The 24,853-nt window shown below is 43.6% G+C and overlaps 1 protein-coding gene across 1 annotated transcript in view; it reads left to right on the top strand.

Moving 5' to 3' along the window:
- GALNT8 (polypeptide N-acetylgalactosaminyltransferase 8) overlaps nucleotides 1–24,853 on the top strand; it is a 31,594-nt gene extending 6,741 nt beyond the window's left edge. Inside the window, exons 3-11 of the mRNA XM_026704990.2 lie at nucleotides 3,042–3,208; nucleotides 9,063–9,246; nucleotides 9,940–10,137; nucleotides 12,994–13,108; nucleotides 14,707–14,892; nucleotides 16,963–17,100; nucleotides 19,381–19,476; nucleotides 20,260–20,427; nucleotides 22,102–24,853. Of these exons, the coding sequence (XP_026560775.2) occupies nucleotides 3,042–3,208; nucleotides 9,063–9,246; nucleotides 9,940–10,137; nucleotides 12,994–13,108; nucleotides 14,707–14,892; nucleotides 16,963–17,100; nucleotides 19,381–19,476; nucleotides 20,260–20,427; nucleotides 22,102–22,263 (1,414 nt within the window). The 3' untranslated portion in view covers nucleotides 22,264–24,853. The remainder of the gene's footprint in view (nucleotides 1–3,041; nucleotides 3,209–9,062; nucleotides 9,247–9,939; nucleotides 10,138–12,993; nucleotides 13,109–14,706; nucleotides 14,893–16,962; nucleotides 17,101–19,380; nucleotides 19,477–20,259; nucleotides 20,428–22,101) is intronic.

The following is a 24,853-nucleotide window of genomic DNA, read 5'->3' on the forward strand; positions in this document are numbered from 1 at the left end:
TTCCGGGCGTTGACCACTCTGTTGCTGAAGTCGTATTTCCTGCAATCGAGTTTGGTGCGGTTTACCTTGAGTGTGTATCTTGTTGTGGTTCGCCAGCAGCCTGTGCAGACGGCAGTGGAATCGGACAATGGGGAAGAACAGGGAAGAGTCCGGGAGTCTGGGGAGGACGCAAACAAGGGTCCTGAGTCCGATGCAGAGATGGGGCCAGGACCATCTGGGAGTGGGGTACTGCCTTTGGAGCCTCCAGAATCCAGCAGCAGCGAGACCAAGGAACAAGGGGAGCCTGTTCCCAGTGTGTGTGCGCGCAGATCTGCTAGAAGGCGAGAGCAGCTGAAAAAAAGGGGTGACTTGGGAGTAAGACTGGGAGGTGATTGGCCCTGCCGTAAGACATAAAGGACAGGCAAAGGTGAAGAAATCTTTGCAGGAAGCAAAGTTGTTTACTCTGTTCAGATTAAACATTGAAGCTCTGTGTGGACTTTGTACTTCGGTTGGTTTTTACAGTTAATTTGGCACTCTAATTGTTGGCAGCAATTGAAAAGAGATAAAGGTGGGTGCTTATCTTGAGAAACTGTTTGGGACTCATTACAGGCTGGGAATGAACATAATTCTCAGCGTTGAAATAAAACAAGAGTTGTTTGGATTAAGCGTGTACTTAATTACGGTCTCAGAATGCCTTGGTCAGAACATATCTATTGTGTGCTCATGTATTGTTGTGGTTGAAGTTGAAGTAGTCATTGACGGGTAGGACATTGCAATGGATAATTTTATGTACTACACTTAGGTTGGACCGAAGGTGGCGTAGTTCTAAGTTGTCTAAGCCTAAAATTTCAAGTCTGGAGGCATAAGGTATTCTATTGTGAGCAGAGGAGTGGAGGACTCTTCTTGTGAAATATCTCTGGACTTAGTGGTGGTATTCAACCGGTTTGGCCCAGTTCTGGCGAGCCAGTAGGAGTGATGAGAAGTGGAGACCGAACTGGTTCTCTCCTCCTCTCTGCTGTTGGGCCCACCCGCCCGCCTGGGCTCCCATACTCACTTTTATCTGCTGAATTTGAAGCAAAGCTGCTTGGCACGGCACAGAAGAGTGGTGCGCGGCAGCTGCTGAAGCGACTGGGATCGTGCAGGTTTGCAGGAGGTAAGTTAGAATGCCTCTGCGCCTGCGCAAAGTGCATGTTTGGTGCACGCATGTACGCAAAGTATGTACGCGCATGCAAAGCGTGCCCACTAAGCCACCCCCACCGAACCAGTGGCAACAATATTTGAATCCCACCACGGTCTGGACTCTCTCGATTGTGTTAATGTCCAATATGCAATGTGGGTTCCAGACAGATGAGCTGTATTCGAGAATTGGCCTAGCAAATGTTTTGTATGCTCTAGTTAGTAGTACAATATTACCAGAGAAAAAGCTACGCAGGATTAGGTTACCAAGGAAAAGCCAATAGGCTGGCACAGGGGGTAAATTGGAAAGGTTGGAGGCAGAGCTGAATACAGATAATCCTCAAATTTTGACCCCAATTGACCCCAACGTTTCGGTCATTGAGTGTGACAGTCATTAAGTGAGTTTTGCCCCCAATTTTACGATCTTTCTTTCCGTGGTTGTTAAGTGAATACTGCAGTTGTTAAGTGAAGAACATGGTTGTTAAGCGAATCTGGCTTCCCCCATTGACTTTGCTTGTCAGAAGGTCGCAAAAGGGGATCACGCTGACCCCAGGACACTGCGACCATCGTAAATACGAGTCAGTTGCCAGGTGTCTGAATTTTGATCACATGACCACTGGGATGCTGCAGCAGTTGTAAATGTAAAAAATGGTCATAAGTTGCTTCTTTCAGTGCCATTGTAACTTTGGTCACGGAACAAATTGTTGTAAGTTGAGGACTACCTATAACAGTGGTTGCCAACCAGTGGGCCCTGGGCCACTGGTGGTCCACGAGAAAATTTTGGTGGTCCGCAGAGAAATGTCACCCCCAAAGCAATTAATCCAGGCTGCGCGGGAACACAAGGCTGCGCCACCCACATGGCCCGTGGGAACCCTCCCCGCCCACTGACTCCTTTCCTGGCAAATTTGCCGGCTAAGTTGCTATTTTTCCTTCTTTTTTTTCTGACCATCAGCAGTTCTGCTATGCCAGGAGATTTAGATTATCTGGAAAGCAGGAAACCATTGGATTTCTTGCTTTCTAGCTAATCTTTAGATCTTTGGCTCTGCTTTTAAGCTTTTAAGCAGAGCCAAACTTTCCCTAGCACTGAAGCTTCTATTATTCAGTGCAGACTTAGGTAGTCAATGGCAGAAATGTGAATGAATCTGTGATTCTGTGAGCAACTCAATCTGCCTGCCTGCTTTGCCTGATTTTGGGTAAAAGTTGCTCTCTTTTTTTATAAAAAAATTCAATATTTACATACATGGTGTGTAATGAGTTAATTTTATGAGTTTGCTTGCTAGCAAATTTTATGAGTTTGCTTGCAAGCAAATTTTATGTGACAGACTCAGGTAGCTGATGGCAGAAAGGTAGATTTCTGAGTGATTCTGTGAGCAACTCAATCTGCCTGCCTGCTTTGCCTGATTTTGGGTAAAAGATGCTCTTTTTTTATAAAAAAATTAATGTTTATATTTATAATAATTTACATACAAGCCATGCCCAGCTAGTCATATGATACTAAGCCACACCCACAAATTAGGCCATTCCCACAGAACCAGTTATTAAGAAATTTGAATCCCACCCCTGCCTGTGTGTGTGTGTGTGTGTGTGTGTGTGAGAGAGAGAGAGAGAGAGAGAGAGGTTAGATCAGATCTCTCTCTCTCTCTTTCTCTCTCTCCCATCAACGTCAGCAAACCACCGTCAGTCCAAATTCATATTAATGGTCCCTGGGATTTAAAATTATGAGTTTGGTGGTCCCTGAGGTCGAAAAGTTTGGCGACCCCTGAGCTAGAAGACCTCCAAGGTCCTGTCCTACTTTGTTATTCCGTTTATCTGCAATTCTTGCCATCCTTCACTTGCATTGCGCCACCATAATCTAACGAATATTCATTTTTCCTGGTTTCCTCCAGATGTCAAGAGAAGAAATATTCGCATGACCTCCCAACCCTTAGCGTGGTCCTTATATTCTTTAACGAGGCTACCTCCATCCTCCTACGTGCAATCACCAGCGTAATTAACCGGACACCGTCTCACCTCCTGAAAGAAATTATCCTCATTGATGATTTCAGTTCAAATGGTAAGTTGCGTGGCCGGGAACCTTTCCCTGGGCAAACCTCCTTTCCGTCAAATGAGGGACTTCTATGGAACTTCAGCTAGCCCTCGACTTACAACGGTTCATTCAGTGACCGAGGTTGCAACGGCATTGAAAAGAAGTGACTTATGACGGGTTTTCACACGTACAACCATTGCAGCATCTCCATGGTCACGTGATCAAAAGTCAGACGCTTAGCGACTGACTCATATTTATGACAGATGCAGTGCCCAGGGGTCATGGGATCCCCTTTTGCATCCTTCTGACAGTTAAAGTCAACGGGAAAGCCAGATTCACTGAACAAGTGTGAAGTATGAATGGAATGTACTTTCGATTCCACACCGCCGTCTGCTGTTTGAAACTCCCCACTTCTTTCTGTTGTCAACTATAAAACGTGTATACAAAATGTTTTGTGAGTTGACAACTGTGTTGCTAATTTAACAACCTCAGTGATTCACTTAATAACTGTGGCAAAAAAGGTCATAAAATGGGCCAAACTCACTCAACAAACGTCTCACTTAGCGACATAAATTTGGGGCTCCATTGTAGTCATAGGTCGAGGACTAACTGCTTTACTGTAACAAGAAAGCAGGAAACTTTATTTTAGAGAAAAGGCATAGAGCTGCACCATAGATGCAAGTACAAACTTACAGCATAAGCATTGCCATCTACTGGTTGAATACTGCTGTAGAGAATACCTGAGCACTGTATTCCAACAAGATACATCGGCACATACGGATACAGATAATCAGAGTTGGAAGGGACCTTGTAGGCCATCTAGTCCAACCCCCACCCAAGCAGGAGACCCTACACCATTTCTGACAAATGGCAGTCCAGTCTCTTCTTGAAGGTCTCAAATGATGGCACTCCCACAACTTCTGAGGGCAACTTCTGTTCCATTGGTTGATTGTTCTCACTGTCAGAAAGTTTCTTCTTATTTTTAGGATTGAATCTCTCCTTGTTCAGTTTCCATCCATTATTCCTTGTCTGGCCTACAGGAGCTTTAGAAAATAGCTTGACCCCTTCCTCTCTGTGGCAGCCCCTCAAATATTGGAAGACTGCTATTTCCCCGGTCCTTCTCTTTACTAGACTAGCCAAGCCCAGTTCCTGCAACTGTTCGTTGTATGTTTTAGCCTCCAGTCCCCTAATCATCCTGGTTGCTCTTCTCTGTACTTTTTCTAGAGTCTCAACATCTTTTTGAGATGATGTGGTGACCAAAACTGGATGCAGTACTCTAGGTGTGGTCTTACTAAGGCTTTATAGAGTGGTATTAGTACTTCCCTTGATCTTGACTGTATCCTTCTGTTAATACAACTTAGGATTGCATTAGCTTTTTTGGCTGTTGCTGGACACTGCTAGCTCCTATTTAGCTGGTTGTCCACTAAGACTCCAAGATCCCTCTCACAGTTACTGCTATTGAGCCTGGTTTCACCCAGTCTATATGTGTACTTTTGGTTTTTCTTGCCTAAGTGTAGGACTTTCCTTTTCTCTATATTGGATTTCATTTTATTAGATATGGCCCAGTGTTCTAGTCTGTCAAGATCCATCTGGATCTTGAGCCTGTCTTCTTGGGTGTTAGCTATTCCTGCCAGCTTAGTATCATCTGCAAATTTGGTAAGTTCCCCTTCTATTCCCTCATCTAAGTCATTAATGAAGATATTAAAGACGGGCCTAAGACGGAACCTTGTGGCACCTCACTGCTTACTTCCCTCCATGTAGACTTAGACCCATTCAGGACTACTCATTGAGTACGGTTTGCCAGCCAGTTGCGAATCCATCTAGTGATGGCACTATTTATTCCACTTTTTTCTAGCTTACTAAGAAGTAGATTGTGGTCTACTTTATCGAATGCCTTGCTGAAATCTAACTATATTATGTCCACAGTATTTTGCTGGTCTACTAATTTAGTCACTGTGTTGAAGAATGAAATAAGATTGGTTTGGCATGATCTGTTTTTAACAAACCCATGCTGACTGCTAGTTATTACTTTACTTGTTTCTAGATGTTGGCAGATCTGTTTTTTTATTATTTTTTCCAGTATCTTCCCAGCTATTGATGTTAGGCTGATTGGTCTATAGTTTCCTGGGTCTGTTTTTTTTCCTTTTTTGAAGATGGGAACCACATCAGCTCTTTTCCAGTCCTCTGGTAGATCCCCGGTGCTCCAGGATTTTTGAAAGATATGGTGCAGTGGTTCTGAGATGACCTCTGCCAGCTCCTTTAAAACTCTGGGATGTTATCCATCAGGCCCCGGTGATTTGTTTTCATCAAGATCAGGCAGGTGTTCTCTTACTATTTTTTTGCTTATTTTAACTATTATTTCTGGTCTGTCTTTTACAGTTATGTTTTTGGTGGGTTGAGCTATAATTTTGCGTGAAGACAAAGGCAAAGAATGAGTTAAGCAGTTCTACTTTCGCTCCGTTGCCTGTTACTTCCTTGCCATCTACTCTCTTTAGTGGACCGACTGTTTCCTTGATTTTTTTCTTGTTATTTATATGTTGGAAGAAACTTTTTTTTATTATCTTTGACTTTTGTTGCAAGTCTTTGTTCGTTCTGAGCCTTTGCTATCCTGACTTCGTCTTTGCAGATTCTAGCTATCTGCTGATATTCTGCCTTAGTTGTATGTCCTTCTTTCCATTTTTTGTACTTGTCCTTTTTTTCTTTCAATTTGCCAAAGAGATCTTTGTGTAGCCATGCTGGTTTCTTCTTGGATTTCTTGTTTTTCTTTCTCAGTGGTATTGTGCTGGTCTGGGCTTCTATGATCATACTTTTTAGAGTTTCCCAAGATTCTTGAGTTGTTTTCCCCTTTAGGATTTTCATTCATGGAATCTTTCCCAAGTTCTTTCTGAGTTTATTGAAATCAGCTCTTTTAAAATCCAAGACTCTGGTGTCATTATGTTTTGTTGCTTGTTATGTTGAATTCTAGTATGACATGGTCACTCTTGCCCAAGGTTCCTGCAGTTTCAATTCCCTCTATCACTTCTTCTCTGTTTGTAAGAATTAAGTCCAGTATGGCTGTCCCTCTAGGTTCACCCTCTACCTTTTGGACAACAAAGTTGTCAGCTAGGTTGGTTAGGAACTTATTTGATTTCTCACTTGGTGCAGAATTAGTTTTCCAATTGATATCAGGATAATTGAAGTCTCCCATTAGCATTGTGTGTTTCTTGCATATGTTTGTTAGTTGGCTGGCAAAAAGGACATCTATGGCTTAAATTGTATTTTCTTTCCAAACATAAGCTAGGCAGCTTTCTTCAATTGCTGCATACACAGACTTGGAGGGCAAGAGTCTGTAAAATCATCCCAATTTGAAATGTTTTGAGTCTGAAAGAATCATTTCACATGTGTTAAACTCAGAACAAAGCACTCTGAATCCAAGAGTTTCATCGTGAGCTTGCACGATGAAGAGAGAAGAGAGGTAAAACAAGTTTTTCATATAAACTACAGCCAGCTCTTGCTAAACAGACTATTTGTTCTGTTACTTGGCAAGTAATCTAATAGAATTCCCCTGTTCTGTTCTCCTTTCCACTCCGCCGGTGTAAGGGCTGGAAAGCCTTATCTTATCCTTCTCTGACAGGTGTAGCTTCTTAGGTGATGCTTCAGAATGATAAGCCTCAGGTGATATCTGGCCTGGTCCTTTCCTGAGTCTGACAATCCACAGATTCTACTGGAACGGCTTCTTCAGCTTCAAATTCCAAATCTGAGTCAATCACACCGGAAATACTAATAGATGCTTTTGAAACACAGAATCAGAAGTCAATAGGGATGTTTGCTTTTATGGATAGACTGTCCTCCCAAAAAGTGTTATGGAAGAAGAGGAACAAGTTTTATCTGACAAGGGAGAGAGAGAGAGACAGCAATCATCAAAAGTGGATCTATAAATGACAGGCTACAGGATTGATGTGAAGAAAATATTTTATTGGCTGCACAAAAGAAATTGGTTGATGCTTTAAAAATCAAAAGGGAATTGCAAATAATATGCTAAAAGAGTGACCTGGATAATTCTATTGTATTGGATTTACAAAAGAGATTTGTTAAAGCTTGGATAAATATTGCAAGAAAGAGTAAAAGAGAAAAGGAAGCTAGAAGTAAAAGGAAACAATATAAAGTTGGTTTATTTGAACAAGGTTAAAATGGATCATTTATCCAAAAATGACAGTTTTTATTTCTGGAAACCCTTAATGGACTTTTGGAACTGAAATGATAATGCTTTATGGATTTGCTTATAGCTAAGAAATGAAACAAGGGATGAAGAGATCATTGGTTGCAAATGAAGAGAAGGTGAAAAGTTACCAAAATTATTTACGCCTGTTGTGATGAAAACTGGAAGTCATTTTTTATATAGTCCTTATCTTCTTTGCCATTTTCTTTGTTTTTCATTTTCTTTGCCTTTTTATTCTTTCTATTCTTTCTTTTAGTTTGCATCACTTTTTCCTATTGCAATTATAATCTTCAATAAAATTATTGAATTATTGAAGTTAACAAAGTAGTTAATCCAGGCTGCAAGGGAACACAACGCTGCGCTGCCCACATGGCCCGTGGGAACACAAGGCTTGCGTCGCTTGCATTGTGAACAACACGAGGTAGTGAAGGGAGGGGGGAAAGGGTGGAGGGGGGGAAATTGCCCTACTTGCTCATGCGCCTGGCCTGGCCACCGGGCTGCTTCTTTCTTCTGCTTTTGGCTGCACGCAAGGAAAGCAGCAAAAGTCTTTCTTTCACTCCCCCCAACTCTGCCAGAAATGAATATTTGGGACCCTGCAAGGCCTCCTGCTCCAAGAGGCTGCGCCAGCAAAGATTCATTTCTGGAGGAGTTTGGGGGAGAGAAAGAAAGACTTCTGCTGCTTCTGCTGCTTTCCTTGCATGAGGCCAAAAGTCTCCCCCCCACCCCCGAGAATGGAGCTGGAGACAATATCCTGCGATCCCAAATAAAGAACGATCGATCAGTAGGAAAACAGGGTGGGGAATTTTCCTGCAGACTTTTTTGGGGATTTTCCCAGGGTCTCTGGTCCGCAGGATTTAAAATTATGAGTTTGGTGGTCCCTGAGGTCCAAAAGGTTGGCGACCCCTGGCCTAGAAGGCCTGCAAGGGTCCTTCTAGCTCTGTTCTGATTCTGACTCTGATTTTGTTTGAATTCTAAAGACCCCAAGCAATTTAGTTTCTTCATTTTCTGTTACTTGGTCTATTTTCATGGCTCCCCACTGTTCTTGCTTGCAGGCCAAAGCTATTTCTTGCAGACATGTACTGTTGTTACTATTTTGTCGTGATTGTGTGTGCTCTTCTTCTTATTGTAATAGCCAAATATCTCTCAATTTTATTAAATATAGGTAGTCCTTGATATACGACCACAATTGAGTCCAACATTTCTGTGGTTCAGTGAGACTTTTGTTAAGTGAATTTTGTCCCATGTTACGACCATTCTTGCCACAGTTGTTAAGTGAAACTCTGCAGTTCTTATATTAGTAACACGGTCATTAAGTGAATTGGCTTCCCCATGGACTTTGCTTGTGAAAAGGTCGCAAAAGGGTATCACATGACCCCAGGACACTGCGACCATCATAAGTATGAATCAGTGGATAAGCCTCTGAATTTTGATCACGTTATCATGGAGATCCTGTAACCATCATCAGTATGAAAAATGGTCATAAGACGTTTTCCTCAACCCCACTGTAACTTTGAACGGTCACTAAATGAACCTCCTTGTAAGTCGAGGACCACATGTAATGAAGACAGAATGGACATTTTAGCTGTGTAACAAAAGTGGAATTTCCCCCTGTATTCTGGCATGAACCTCTCAAGTTGATACTGTCAAAATCTGCTGCATTGTTTGTTTGGGTTTTTTTGCCAGAGGAACTTAAAGGTCCTTTGGAAGAACATATCAAAAAATTCAACGACAAACATCCTGGATTGCTAAAGATTGTGAGACACCAAGAAAGGAAAGGCCTCACAGAAGCTCGGATTTCTGGCTGGAGAGCATCTCTAGCAGACGTGGTGGCCATTTTGGACGCGCATATTGAAGTCAACACTAACTGGTAAGCCTAGATTAGAACATCATCTGTCTCCGGAGAATACCTCAACAGATCCATTGCAGAGGGGGTCTTCAGCAAGTTCTGACCAGTTCTGGAGAACTGGTAGCGGAAATTTGGAGTAGTTTGGAGAACCGGCAAATACCACCTCTGACTGGCCCCGCCCACATCTATTGTCCGCCTCCCTTTGAGTCCCAGCTGTTCCTCCCCACTATCTGACTCTGCTGCCAGCTCCGCAGGCCGCCGGCGGACCACAACAATAATATTCAGATTGTTCTTTCTCCTTAATTGCCAACTTATCTCTTGTGGGCACGAAGGGACTCGAGACTAATGACACATTTGACCTCTCTCTCTGGCTCAGCCTGGTCATCTCCTACATGGCCCTTAAAAAAAAAAAATTTGTGGAATTAAGACTAGTATTTCTTTCTTCTCTTTGTTATTTACAATCACACAGTGTCCAATGGTGCTTGGAATCCATTTCTTGGACGGATAAAACGTAATTGAATCACAATCCCGAAAAGAATGAGTCAAGCAGAAATCAAACGGGTCAGGGCAGACTTTAGAATTAGCTTCTTCTTTCAACAGGCAGCTTCTGATAGGAGTCCATGTTACAGGCAGGAAGTTTTAAGAAAAAGAGAAGAGAACATTGATTTTAAAAGTCCTACATAGCTCCATGAACTCTCTTCTGCTTTAATGAAGGGCTGAACCAATCCTCTCTCGCATCAAGGAGGATCACACCGTTATCGTATCACCGGTGTTTGATAACATCCGTTTTGATGACTTCCAACTCACTCAGTACGCCGAGGCTGCCGATGGATTTGACTGGGCTCTTTGGTGTCTCTACGAGCCCATACCAGAAGACTGGTATGCACTGAAAGACCAAACAGCACCAATCCGGTAAGTTATACCAATACAGGCTGGAGCTGGTATCGCCTCAACTTTCCTGGAATGTAAAATAAGAGGGATTTTTTTTATTCATGTTGTTTCTTGTTACCAATGATACTACAAGCCAGCAAGGTGAAAATATTAGCTGGTCCCTCCAGAAGCTGAATCAGAGGAGGAGGAGGAGGAAGAGGAGGAGGAGGAGGAGGCGTGGGAGTCAGGCTTAGCCTCAGGGCAATCTGGAAGCTCTGAGGGGGAAGAGGGAATGGAGTTGTCAGAGAGATAGATAGAGGCGGAGACTGGGCCGTCTGTCAGCCCTCAGATGGAGAGTCAACAGCCCCCAGGTCTGGAGGTGGCTGATGAGGAAGAGGAGAAATAGCTGGGTCCAGTGCCTGCTGCACAGATGCTCAGAAGGCAGAGGAGAGGAGAGCAGTGGAAATCTATGGGCTGGTCCTTGGGACAGAAGAGCCATCGCTGTTAGCGAGGCCCCACCCTAGCTCTGGGGATAAAAGGCAGGGGTCAGAGATGAATAGATGTGGCAGACAACTATTCATCTTTCGGCCGAACAGACTTGTTATCCTGCGTTGAGAGAGAAACTTTTCACCGGGACTGCCGGTGCTCCTAATAAAGGAATCTTTGAGTTCACTTCAGAGGCTTTGTCGTGTTTGAGGAGCTGGGTCAGAACAGCTGGGTAATGCTAGAAGCTCCTGCCCACATAACAGTTCAAAAGCATGCAAATGCGAATAGATAAATAAGTACCACTTCAGAGGAAAAATAACAGCGTTCCATGCGGTTCGGTATATAGTCATGCTGACCACGTGACCATAGAAGCATCTTTGGACAATGCTGGCTCCCTCAGAGATGATCACTGCACCCCCCCAAGGGTCAGACATGACTGGACATGGGAAACTTTTACCTTTTCATTGCAGAGGACTGTACAGCTGGTCCTAGACTTACAACAGTTCACTTAGTGACCATTCAAAGTTACAACACCACCGAAAAAAAGAGATGTATGACCATTTGTCACAGTTACGACCTTTGCAGCATCCCCATAATCATGTGATCAAAATTCAGACTGGTTCACATTTATGACTGTTGCTGTGTTCCAAGATAACTTTCTGACAAGCAAAGCCAATGGGGAAGTCGGATTCACTTAACATCTGGGTTACTGCAGTGAGTCCCTTAACAACGGTGGCCAGAAATGTCGTAAAATGGGGCAAAACTCACTTAACAAAGGTCTCACTTAACGACAGAAATGTTGGGTTCCATTGTTTTCATGAGTCGAGGACGACCGGTAAATGTGTGAAACAGTCTTAGCATATCTTCAATGAAGCAATATGTGATGACCAGGGGCATGGCACAAAGGGAACCCAGCCAGATAATCAGTAGAGGTCCCTCTATTAGCTCCAAGTTTGCCCCCAGTGTCCCGGTTATCTTCTGGTCTGGAGAATAGCTCTCCCATGAACCTGCAACAGCCTTTGACTGCAGATATTCCAGTCCAAATGTTGTAAACTGAAAAATTTAAACTATAAATCCAACAAAGCAAGCTAAGGTAATTAAATCTGGTAAAGCAACATATGGAGTTCCAGAAATGAAGTAACAAAGCAGAAAATCAAACCAGTTGGGAGGATGCCAGGAACTCAGATAACTGCAGCCAACCCAAGATAACTCAATGTTTGTTCTCAACAAATGCCCCTCCCAACTGGTTCGCCTTTAAACTCCCTCCCCAAGTATGCCTTGTGAAGGGAATCAGGGCCCTTTCCTTCCTCATAAGCCACATTGCTCTCTTCTCCATTCTTCTCTACATGCCCTAGGATGAAGAGGGGGTGGGCCTTGGTCTTCCTCTGAACCCCCTCTTCCCTGCTCTGCCCAGCCCTGACTTTGCCCTTCCCCAGTTTCCACCATAGTCAATGGAGCCACTCTCCTGTTCTCTGTCAGCTGTTCATCTTCCTCCTCGGATTCAGACGCATGACACAATATCTCAGGCTCCAAGAACCAAGAAAGTCATGCAAAGTTTTTTCTAAGCCTCCTACAGACAGAATCTTGCCAAATTAAAGCAAACAACTGGCATCGTTCAGGATATTAATCTTTAAAACTTCTAGGAAGGAGCCATCTTAACTCTCCCCCAGCCAAACGACGTAAATTGCTCTGTCTCTTGGTCCTCTGGAATGAAAATTAATGAAGTATCTGTTCTGACCCAAACCTTGTTCCATGTAAACAAACACCAAACAGAGATAAAAGCAAAACCTTTTAATGCTTCTCTGTGACTTCCGTTAATTAATGGTTAAAAGGCTATTAAAACTAATTGTCACTGATAAGAATGAGCCTTGCCAAGGTTGTGCAAGGCTGCCAAAAGCACTAGATTAAGTTGCCAAGAATTATTCCAAACAAAAAGTCTTCAAACAAAAACCAAGAGAGTCCGAACTTCCACAAGGCTTGAAGTGCAAGAACTTCTTTGCTTCCTGCAAAGAACTCCGGTTTCTCAGCTGGCTTTTATCTCTTAAGGGAGGGGCCATTACTTTGCAGCTTTACTCCTGAGTCACCTGTGCTGCAACTACTCTTTCCTTCAAGCAGCCCTGCACACATGCGCATTGGGCACAGGCTCCTCAGGAACCTCTTCATCACTGCTGCCAGCCTCCACAATCTCCGAAGGCAGCACTCCACTCCCTGATGGTCCTGGCCCCATCCCTGCAGGCCCCTCATCTGAGTCCTCGCTCTCCAAGACCTCAGCCGTCCTCACCTGCTGCTGACGAGCCACAACAGTATTTTTATCCATTCCCTACTTCTGTTTAATGGTCCATTCAAGTATTAGCAGGTAGATAAATATTCCTGAATAAAAGTTGATGATCCTTTTTGTGTTCTTTGTCTTAGGAGTCCTTCTATTATGGGAATACTTGCCGCGAACAGAGAATTTTTGGGAAAGATTGGCGTTCTGGATGGTGGAATGCACATTTATGGAGGAGAAAATGTGGAATTAGGCCTCAGGGTCAGATTTATTTTATTTTATTATTATTCCTTCATCCCTTTTTTTTTAAATACCAGTGCAAGTTAGTGGGGAAGCCAGATTCACTTAACAACCATGTGACTGACTTGACAACTGCAGTGATTCACTTAAGAACCGTGCCAAAAAAGGTTGCAAAATGGGGCAACCGCTGTCTCACGTAGCGACAGAAATTTGGGGCTCAATTGTGATCGTAAGTCAAGGACTACCTATATCATAGATCAGTTGGAGAGGAGAGGAGGAGGGTGAGTCTGGGTGTTGCCTTGTTTTCTCAAAGTAAGTGTGGGGCGTTGCTGGGACCAAGGGAGACAAGCTTATAGATGCAGCCGATCAGAGGACTGTTGTGAGTTTGCCTAGTGGGTAGAGCTCCTTTCCAGTGGTCGGATTCAATGGGTGTATCAAACATGAGTGCAGTACGTTTGAAAACAGGAAGAAAACTTACCTTTTACTGCAGCCCTGGTGAGTAAAAACAGCTGAGGTGGGGCAATTCACTCAGCCGTGCCGATCAGCTGAGCTTCAAACAAAGGAAATATAGGACAAAATAGTGCAGGGGCAGGTGGGTGGGGCCAAATGATTGCTAGAACTACCGGTTTGCCCAAACCAATCCATACCGGCTGAATCCCACCACTGCTCCTTTCCTCAGTTACCAATTTGCTGCAGCCAGGATTCTTGAGGGGGGAAAAAAAGAGTTGTATAGAACAGGAATCTCCAACCATGGCAACTTTAAGCCTAGAGGACTTCAACTCCCAGAATTCCCCAGCAAAGCAAAACAAAGCAAAGTTGGCAAGGGAATTCTGGCAGTTGAAGTCCACCAGGCTTAAAGTTGCCACGGTTGGAGACCCCTGGTATAGAATGTAGAATTATAGGGCCGGGAAGGACCTTAGAGGTCTTCTAGTCCAACCTCCTGCCAACAGGAGACCTTATATCCTTGATGGCGAACCTATGGCACATGTGCCACAGGTGGCATGCAGAGCCATTTGTGCCGGCACGCGAGCTGCAGGCAAACTTACCTCACTGTGCATATGCGTGCCTCACAGCTGATTTTTGGCTGGTTTGAGGCCTTTTTCGGCCTCCCAAAGGCTTGAGGAAGGCTTCTGCAGGCTTTGCAGGCCAAAAACTAGCCCCGTTTCGTCACTTCCAGTATTTTCGGGAAAACAGGAAGTGACAAAACGAGGCTAGATTTCGGCCTACAAAGCTTGTAGAAGCCTGCAGAAGCCTTCCTCAAGCCTTTGGGAGGCTGAAAAAGGCCTCAAACCAGCTGAAAATCAGCTGTGAGGCGCAGTGCAGGTAAGGGGCAGTGGGGGGGTTGCACACGCATGAATAGGGGACATGGGGGTGCACATTGCCTTCTGGGTGCTGGCACGAGCCTGAGCGTGCAAGCACACGCACTTTTTGGCACAGGAGGCCAAAACGGTGAGCCACCACTGCCTTATATCATCCTGGTCGTTGTCCAGTCTATTTTTGAAAACCTCCAGTGATGGAGCACCCACAACTCAGTGGAAAAAAGGCTATTCCATTGATTAAATCATATTCTTATTAAAAACAAAACCTGAAGCAGTTGTATTCTTATTTTACAACCATAGGCTTGGCAATGCGGCGGAAGTGTTGAGGTCTTGCCGTGTGCAAGGATTGCACACTTGGAGCGAGCCCACAAGCCTTATTTACTGGATCTGTCCCTTGCTGTGAAGAGAAATGCCTTACGTGTAGCCGAAGTGTGGATGGATGACTATAAACACATGGTCTACTATGCCTGGAACGTACCTCTTGAGGTTGTAGGCAATTTTTATCTATGTCGGAAGTCGATTGATCGATCAGAATAGAGCTGGGAGGGACCTTCGAGGTCTTCTAGTCCAACACCCTGCTCAGGCAGGAGATCCTATATCATTTCAGGCAGGTGAAGACAGGTGAAAGACCTCCCGTGAATGGAGCACCCACAACTTCTGAAGGCCAAGCTGTTCCACCGGTTAATTGACCTCCCTGTTAGGAAGTTTCTCCTTAATTCCAGGTTGCTTCTCTCCTTGATTAGTTTCCATCCATTGTTTCTTGTCCTGCCTTCTGGGGCTTTGGAAAATAGATTGACCCCACTCTTCTTTGTGGCAGCCTTTCAAAGAAGAGGGGTTCAACCTTTTTTCCAAAGCACCAGAAGGCAAGGCAAGAAACAATGGATGGAAACTAATCAGGGGGAGATTAATCAAGTATCGTAGTTGAGCCTGGAATGAAGAGGCGGAGAAAGGAAATGGGTTAAAATAAGTCCACAGCTTTGTTGATTTGAAGCTCAAGAAAAAAACATTCAACAGAAAGTTCTTCTTTCCCTCTTAGTTGTCGGCTAGATATTCAAAGATCAGGAGCTGAGAGGTGGACAAGAATTGTTTGTCCTCCAGTCAAAACTTTGAAGAAACCTCTCTCCTAAATCACATCTTGTGGAAAACTAGGACCTAAAAATACATATTTAATTTAATTTATTCTCATTGTTTATTTTTATAAACAACTTAATGAGGCAAACCTATCTAATACTCCTTCTTCTTCTTTTTTCCCCCTTCACTCAGAACCACTCTGTGAGGTGGGTTGGAGAGAGAGAGAAAGAGAGAGAAAGAGCGAGAGAGGGAGAGAAAGAGAAAGAAAGAGAGAGAGAGAGAGTGAGAGAAGGAGAGAGAGAGAAAGAGAGAGAGAGAGAAAGAAAGAGAGAGAGACTGGCCCAAGGTCACCCAGCTGGCTGTTATGGCTAAGGCAGGAGTTGAACTCACAGTCTCCCATTTTGTAGCCTGGTGCCTTAATCACTCGACCAAACCAACTCTCCTTCCTTCTAATCCAGAGCTCCACATTATAACTGGCAGGCCCAGATAATTCCTCTTTGCTCTGTGGCATATTTAAATAATTATTGTACTCATTCAGATATGGAGAACAGCAGCAGAAGCCTTAGCAAAGATTTTGGCAGTGTGAAAATATCACAATTGCCCATGATATTCTGGTTCAATAACTGGCAAAAAATTGAACCAATAGTTGACTTGAAAATTGTACAGTACTCAAAAGTCTCCTCATGAAACCAAATAAAAGGAATTTCATAAGGGTCATCCCACAATCCCTCCACATCCATATTTCCTATTAATCGCTTGGATGATAAATGGAAGACCTGGTGGCTCAGTGGCTAAGACGCTGAGCTTGTCAAACAGAAAAGTCGGCAGTTTGGCGGTTCAAATCCCTAGCGCAACATAACGGAGTGAATTCCCGTTACTTGTCCCAACTTCTGCCAACCTAGCAGTTCGAAAGCATGTAAAAATGTAAGTAGAGAAATAAGGACCCCTTTGGTGGGAAGGGAACAGTGTTCCATGAGCCTTCGGCGTTTAGTCATGCCGGCCACATGACCACGGAGATGTCTTCGGACAGTGCTGGCTCTTCAGCTTTGTAATGGAGATGAGCACCATCCCCTAGAGCCGAAATCGACTAGCACGTATGTGCGAGGGGAACCTTTACCGTTACCTTACTTTGAGCCCTTATTATAAAAGTCTTTGTTTGTTTCATGATTTGATTCTCATTCATTCTCTCTATATGAACTGAAGACCAGAATAGCTGGAGGGCTATTTTATTTTATTATTCTATTCTATTCTATTCTATTCTATTCTATTCTATTCTATTCTATTTTATTATTGTGCCCATTTTGTCCAACTTTTCTTTCTCTTCCTCTGAACAGCCCTCTATTACTGTGGAAATTAAATTTTTGTGGATATATTATGTCTGAATGAAAGTCCCTCAGGTTTTCTTTCCAACTTCTCTAAGTATAAATTGAATCATTTGAATTACATATTTGGCACCTCTTTGAAACCGATGTCCTCCTTTTCCAGAATTCTGGGATCGATTACGGAGATGTTTCTTCTAGAAAAGAACTGAGGAAGCGACTGAACTGCAAAAGCTTTGATTGGTATATCAAAAATATCTACCCTAACTTGGTCCCTCAGGTGAACATTGTAGGCTATGGAACAGTAAGTAAAAACTGGTAAGATGATATATTGTTTGCTTTTTAGTTAAACAGCACATCACTTTATTTGAAGAGTCCACACACAAACACACACTGTTTTTCTAATGATGTGTGTGTGTGTGTGTGTGATATAGTTATGGATGATATAGATAGATAGATAGATAGATAGATAGATAGATAGATAGATAGATAGATAGATAGATAGAGAGATATAGACAGACAGGCAGGCAGGCAGGCAGAGATATATATATAGTTTGATCCTAGATAGAGGCAGATATTTCTGTCTCTCTGGGCACAATGAGAATATATCTGCTGTAAAAATACTCCACATTGGCAACAGGAAAGGCATCCGGCCAGTAAACATTCCAGTTGCCCAGACTCCACCCCACAAGGGATTATATATATATTGGGGGCAATATGCAAATAATGCTCCTATCTTGTAAACTGCCCAGAGAGTGTTGCAAAGCCTAAATAGCAATAGCACTTAGACTTATATACTACTTCGCAGTGCTTTACAGCCCTCTCTAAGAGTCAGCCTATTGCCTTCAACAATCTGGGTCCTCATTTTGCTGACCTTGGAAGGATGGAAAGCTGAGTAAACCTTGAGCCAGTCAGAATCAAACTTCTGGCACTGGGCAGAGTCAGCTTGCCATACTGTATTCTAATCACTGTGCTACCACGGCTAAATGCTATTGCTAAATGCTAAAAATGCTATATTTCAATTTATTTCAATTACTGTGGCTGCCCAAGCATTTCTGAGTGGCAACCAAGTAAAAAAACTACAAGGTTAAGTAAACCATAATGAAACAAATCAAATGTAATTAAAGCAGAAGAAGGCCAAACAATAATCCCCTACAGACTCCATGCAGATGTACGGTCTGCGTGACTGAATACTTAAATCTGCCATTTATTTATCTATTAGCTCGATACCTGTGCTTCCCTACGAAACTATGTGGTTGGCCTTAGTTTTGGGGGAGAAAAATAAGGGGGGGGGGGAATTCTGCCTCTGCCTACCAGCATCCATCAGTATTCATCTGGCTAGCATCCTGTCAGTGTGTGAGAGAGATGAGGGCTGTTTGGAAAGTGAAACAGTATTTGCTGTGTGAGCAAGAAAGGAACAGCAAGGAGCCTGGGCATGGCTTAGCTCAATTGTTCTGTACTAAAGCTGCTTGGTGCTGTGAAACTGAAACTGAAACTGAAACTAAAACTCCTCTGCTTGTGTTTTGCATTTAGAGGAGATTTCTTTTCAGGTGGGGAGGGGGAGTAGAACTCCTTAGCATCAGAGCGTGTTAATAACAATAATATAGGAAATTCTAATGCTCTGATGGTCATTTGGAAAAAAATCCTTTCTTAGTGAGCACCTAGAAGGCAAGAGGAACACACGTGCCAAATTTCAAGTTTGTAGGCTTTACAGTTCTGGAGATTTTGTGATGATGCGTGAGTGGTCTTTCACTTTTATATATGTAGATTTAAAATTGCATTTAATTTGCAATCTCAAATCTAACATTGCATTTTAAAGTACCTGCTGAATGAAATGGAATTGAACGGAATGGGAACAAAAACCCTTTGAATTTCAATCTGAACTTCTCTTATGAATAAACGTTAGATTACACACTAACATGCCCTAACATTTTTTGAACATCTAATTTGAGGAGTTTCCTGGGAAATATGTGCAATGCATGTAGGATAAACCGCAGTTGTGTTTCTGGAGTGCAAAGAAACTATTTTGCTACCTACAGTATTTCATAAAAGGGTTGACCGTCAGCAAGTAGGGAGAAAGTTTAAAGAATGTATAGGTAGTCCTTGACTTATGACTGCAATTGAGCCCAAAATTAAGCAAGACATTTGTTAAGTGAGTTTTGCCCCGTTTTACGACCGTTCTTGCCACAATTGTTAAGTGAATTATTGCAGTTCACAAATTAGTAACCCGGTTGTTAAGTGAATCTGGTTTAGCCATTGACTTTGCTTGTCAGATGGTCGCCACATGGGGACCCCGGGACACAGCAAAAGTCGTAAGTATGAACCGGTTGCTAAGTGTCTGAATTTTGATCACGTGATGCTGCAAAAGTCCTAAACGATGAAAAACAATCGTAAGTCACATTTTTTCAGCGTGACTTTTTAAACTTTTGTTGTAACTCTGTTGTAACTTTGAACAATCAGTAAATAAACTGTTATAAGTCGAGGATTGCCTGCATTACGTTCTGCTCCGTTTTATTGATCCTCCTTTGCATGCTTGCTGAGTTGGAATTGTAAATGAAGATCTTCGCTCTTCCTTACCCTGTAGATGAAAAACATGCTAAGTAAGGAAAACTGTATAGATCAAGGGCCGGTCCCTGGGAATACTCCCATATTGTACGCCTGCCATGGATACACCCCACAGGTAAGTTGGCAATGCACTTGTTCTAACCTGGACTTCCCAAAAACTCGTCCCAATAAAACCCCTTTTATTTAGTTTAAAGTGAATTCCTCTCCAGCGAAGTCCCAGCCAACAGTCTTTCAAGAGATTTCACAACTACAGACCTTTATCAGGCTTGGAGAGCTGCCCGGCCGACATCTTCCAAACACCATGCTGGAGCAGACAATACTTGGCAAGGAGTCAGGAACAGACCTTCATCCTAATGAATTGAACTAATTGTCTCCTGCAAACGCCATTCCCTTTTTGCTCCTCTTTATTCCCTATAGGAGGGGCCATTCACTATCCACTTGTGGCTTTACTCCCGAGTTGACCCTTGTGCCTTAGCTGTTCCCTTCTCCTGACAGCTCTGTGTATGCGCACACTGGGAACAGGCTCCAGCTGTTCTTCTGCCTCACTGGTGTCCAACTCCAAAGGCAGCTGATAATTGTCAGACGGCTCTGGCCCCATCTCTGCCTCCAACGCAGAGCCCTCATCAGAGCCTTCCCCAGACTCCAGGACTGTCCCATGTTCCTCCCCAACCTCCTCACTGTCCGATTCTGCTGCCAGCTCTGCTGGCCGCTGGCGGGCCACAACAGCACTCTTTCTTTCAATGCCAAAACAACAAAGAAAATACCCGTTTCATAGAATGTAGAACGATAGGATTTCAAGGGACCTTGAAGTTCTTCTAGTCCAATCCCTTGGTCGAGCAGGAGCTTGGAACAATCATGAAACAAACCGTTATAAGCTGAGGACTGTTTGTATTTCCAGCACTTGTTCTATCACAGCACTGGAGAATTCTTTGTGGGAGGTTTACGATCTCGGCGCAACGCAGTTGACAGATGCTTGACAGACCCTGGAGAAGGAAAGCTGCCAGTCATCGAGCAATGTGACACAGCCCAGAGAAAAGACCTACACATGCACTGGGATTTCACGCAAGTAAGGTTTTAATTTATAGAGCTGTGGGGGCATAATGATTAGAATGCAGTATTGCAGGCTAATTCGGCCGACTGCCAGCAGTTCGATCCTGACCGGCTCAAGATCGACTCAGCCTTCCACTTGACCTTAGTAAAAGCATACCTTTTCTCTACCGGCGTGTTCTGATCCAGCTCCCCAAACAAGACAAACCCTCTGTAGTTGAAGCAATTATTCCTTTATTAGGAGCACCAACAGCCCCCAGCAAAAAGTTTCTCTCTCACTGCAGGCTAACAAGTCTGTCCGGCAGGGAGGATGAATAGTTGTCTGCCACATCTATTCATCTCCACCCCCTGCCTTTTATCCCCAGAGTAAGAAAGGGACTTCGCTAGCAGTGGTGGCTCTTCCGTCCCAAGGACCAGCCCATAGGTTTCCACTGCTCTCCTCTCCTCTGCCTTCTGCGCATCCACACATCAGGCACTGGACCCAGCTATTCCTCCTCTTCCTCATCAGCCACCTCCAGACCTGGGGGCTGTTGACTCTCCATCTGAGGGCTGACGGACAGCCCAGTCTCTGCTTCTGTCTCTCTCTCTCTCTCTTTGCCAGCTCCAATCCCTCCTCTCCCTCGGAGCTCTCAGGTTGCCTTGATGCTGACTCCCACACTGCCGCCGCCTCCTCCTCCTCCTCCTCCTCTGATTCGACTGCTGGAGAGGCCAGCAGCCAACAGGCCACAATACAGTGGAGTTAAGGGTCCAAACTGGGACAGGCTTGACAACTTATCTTCTTGACAGTATTAGTGGGAAGTAGTCTACCTGGAAGAGAGTGGTAGATTCACCCCTCTGGAGGTCTCTGAGCAAAGCCTGCATGGCCACCCGTTAGAGATGGCGGAGTGTTGACCACAGGTGGCAGGAGAATAAGGTGATCTACAAGGTGCCTTCCAACTTGTCCTTTCTCTAAAAGTGGACACTACTCTCTCTTACCTAGTATTTGAGAGCAATAACAAAATCTCTCCCACTATGCTTTTGATTGTTACCTGCATTCACAAAATTGCACTGGTAATTGTAATTACATTTGTGTAATACTTTATTGCCTGCTTACATAGTTTTACATAGTTATAAGCTATCCGGAGTGTTTACACAACCTAAAAAATGGGATACGCTCAATAGGTGTGTGAGTGAGTGTGAATGGGTGGTGTGTGTGTGTGTTCAAGCATAACTCTGGAACACCTTGAGCAATTTCAACCAAACATGGTAGACAGATGACTTACCCTCTGGAAAAAAATACTGTGGGGGTAAGACATCCGTAACACCCCTTGGAGTGTCTGTGTGCCTTAAAATGGCTTCCTCTGTACAGCACGGTGGAATTGCCATGGTAACAGCTTCACGGTACTCCACAAGGGAACGCTGTCTGACTTGTCATGCTGCATGAGAGAGTTACTACATCTAGAACTTCAGAGACAGTACAACAGCTTGAATCCCGACTAAAGAATAAGAGAGACAGAGCTACTACATCTAGAGCTTCACAGACACTACAGCAGCATGAGTCCCAACTATAGGATTTTCCTGTCTAATACAGGATTGGGATAAATAAATACCCGGGCAATGCCTGGTTATCAGCTATTACTAAACGTTTACAGGCACAGAATTCAATCATCTGCCTATTTTTTTAAATTAATATTAGCTTTTTTTTAAATTCTAGGGATCGTCCGTAATCAACAGGAAAACGAAACGGTGTCTTGAAATTGCGAAGGATCATGGATCCCCCTATTATATGCTAGCTATGCAAAATTGCACAGGTCAAAAATGGTTTATTCAAAATACCGTCAAACAATGGGGGAAACAGCCGTCAGGCGGTGGGTAACTTTTTCTTCAGTTCAGAAAGGAAACTGCAGGGTAGTAGAGACTAATGGGAATAGGCGGACTTTTTTTTCAGTTGGGAATAATTTGGAAGACTGTTACCTGATTTTTTATTTTGACATGTGATTATTACGAATGTTCTTCCACTTACGACCCCAATTGAGCCAAAAATTTCTGCTGCTAATCCAGACAGTTGTTAAGTGAGTTTTGTCTTGTTTTACGACCTTATTTGGCACAGTTGTTTCTTTGGAAGAGACTTCAAATCCATAAAACGTGTGACATTCACAAGTTACTATCTTAACTTCCTCGACTGTAAACTGAACAATGCATATTCTGTTAAACCATTTGTCAACTCATAAAACATTCCTATGCCTGTTTTACTAGTTGCCATATTAAAAAAAAAGGGGGGGGGGAGAGGAAGGAAATCTGGAAGAGCCGTGCAACAGTTTGAAAGCAAAAGTACATTCCAACTCTTATCTTTAAAAGATTGTAGCAAAAATACCAGAGCTTTTGCTGGTGAATATATTTAACTGGAGAATGTGACTGATGACACCCAGCCTGTGAACATGCTCAATTGGAGAATGTGATTTATGACACGCCCAGGGGGAGTGGGGAAACAGGGGACTGTAAATGACGTATGCAGAGTTGGCTCCATACAGGGCAGTGCTAGTATGTCACCTCTAATAAATCCTTTAAAGTTTTTTGAAGTTTGGCTCGAGAATCATGATTTAATTAGAATGATTGCTGGAATCCTGACACCATTCACATGAATGCTCCATCCTGTTCAAATGGTTGAAAATCGTTCAACTTCCCACCAGAATAGTTGATCAACGTTTAATGTTTTATTTGGGAATACCAGCCAAGATGCTACTGGAATGCTCTTGAAAGACATAATTCTATGAATTTCACTGCTTCCCTCCTAGCTGGTTCACCTGTGGAGGGTTTTTTTTTCTCATCCTGTTGCACTCGACTAAAATTAAGGTTGTCATCAGATGTGTCAGGATTCTGACACTTAACCCCATTTAAATCATGAGCCTCTAGCCAAACTCCAAAAATATTAATTGGGAGTTAGAAGATGCGGCATTGCCTGGGTGTAGCCAACTCTGAGACACATAATTCATTGTCACCCTTGACCCTGATTTTCCCCCACCCCCTGAGTGTGTCAAAATTCATATTCTCCAATGGGACACATCCATAGCCAAGAGTCATCAATCATACTCTCCAGTTAGAATTTTGCACGGCAAAAACCTCAGTCACCTAGAAACTATCTTTGAAAACATTTATGGAATGCAAGCTGCGCACTGTTTGCCCCCCCCTTTCTGTTGGCAACCCTAAAAGACCACAGAAATATTTTGAGTTGACAAAATGTAAGCTAAGCCAGGGGTGTCAAACTCAAGGCGGCACCACAGGGTGCTTAAATCTAGCCCGCGGGGCTGGCCTGGAAATAGCGAAGAACTGGCCCGCGGTGCCTCTGGCAGCCAAAACAGGAGGCGGGGGGCATGTTTTGGCCAGCAGAGTGCTGCAGGGGGCTGTCTGTCCCGTCTCCCCTCCCCTGGCCCATGGAGAAGAACTACAGTGCTGATCTGGCCATCAAAAAAATCCAGTTTGACACCCCTGAGCTAAGCGGTAATAAGGGGTATTTTTTTTTTCTTTTACTTGAGGCAGTTTGGACAAGTTGGGCCCAGTTCAAACCCTTCTTTGGAACTCCAGGCCTCTGAAGGACCATCCATTGCTTAAGTGAGGAAGCTGTTAAGCTCAGAAACCAGGAAATCCAGGCAGTCCAAATGAATACAGATAGTCTTGGACTTACAAAAGTTCACTTAGTGGCCATTCGAAGTTACAAGAGCACTGAAAAAATATTATTTTTCACTTATAACCATTGCGGCATCCCTCATGGTCACATGATCCAAATTTGGACACTTGACGACTGACTCACGTTTATGATGGTTGCAGTGTCTTGGGAGGGGGTGTCACTTTTTGTGACCTTCTGACAGGCCTAGTCGAGGGGCAAATCAGATTCACTTAACAACCAGGCTACTAACTTAACCATTGCAGTGATTCGCTGAACGAATGTGGCAAGAAAAGTCATAAAATGGAGCAAATCCTACTTAACCAACGTCTCACTTAACTGCATAAATTTTGGGCTCAATTGTGGTCGTAAGTTGAGGACTACTTGTATAAGGATTTCTTGCAAGCTGAAGCTCTCTACAAGAACCTGAACTACTAACAGTCAAAGCAAATTGACGGTAGATAGGAGTTCAAGGTGAGCTGGACTCTGATCTCTTGTGGCCATGAAGAGACTCAAGACCGATGACATGTTTGACTCCTCCCTCAGGCTCAGCCTGTTCATCTCCTACAGAAACCTTGCATTCACTTCAATTCCCACCAGGCTATATCCAAATCAGGGTTATACTTGTGAGTAGGCCACCATTACTGAGTCCAGTCATCACCATAATTTAGGAAAAGTCCCAGATTCCTGGAAGACAAAGACTCAGTTTCACATTCCTTCTACACCGTGGTTGCCTCGATGTGAAACTGCGCTTCAGACTACATGAGATTGTTAACAAGTAATAAAGATGGTTTGTATTTTTGGG

The sequence above is a fragment of the Pseudonaja textilis genome, chromosome 5, assembly GCF_049901715.1.
Source record: "Pseudonaja textilis isolate UNSWEBS1 chromosome 5, rPseTex1.2, whole genome shotgun sequence".
NCBI lineage: Eukaryota > Metazoa > Chordata > Lepidosauria > Squamata > Elapidae > Pseudonaja > Pseudonaja textilis.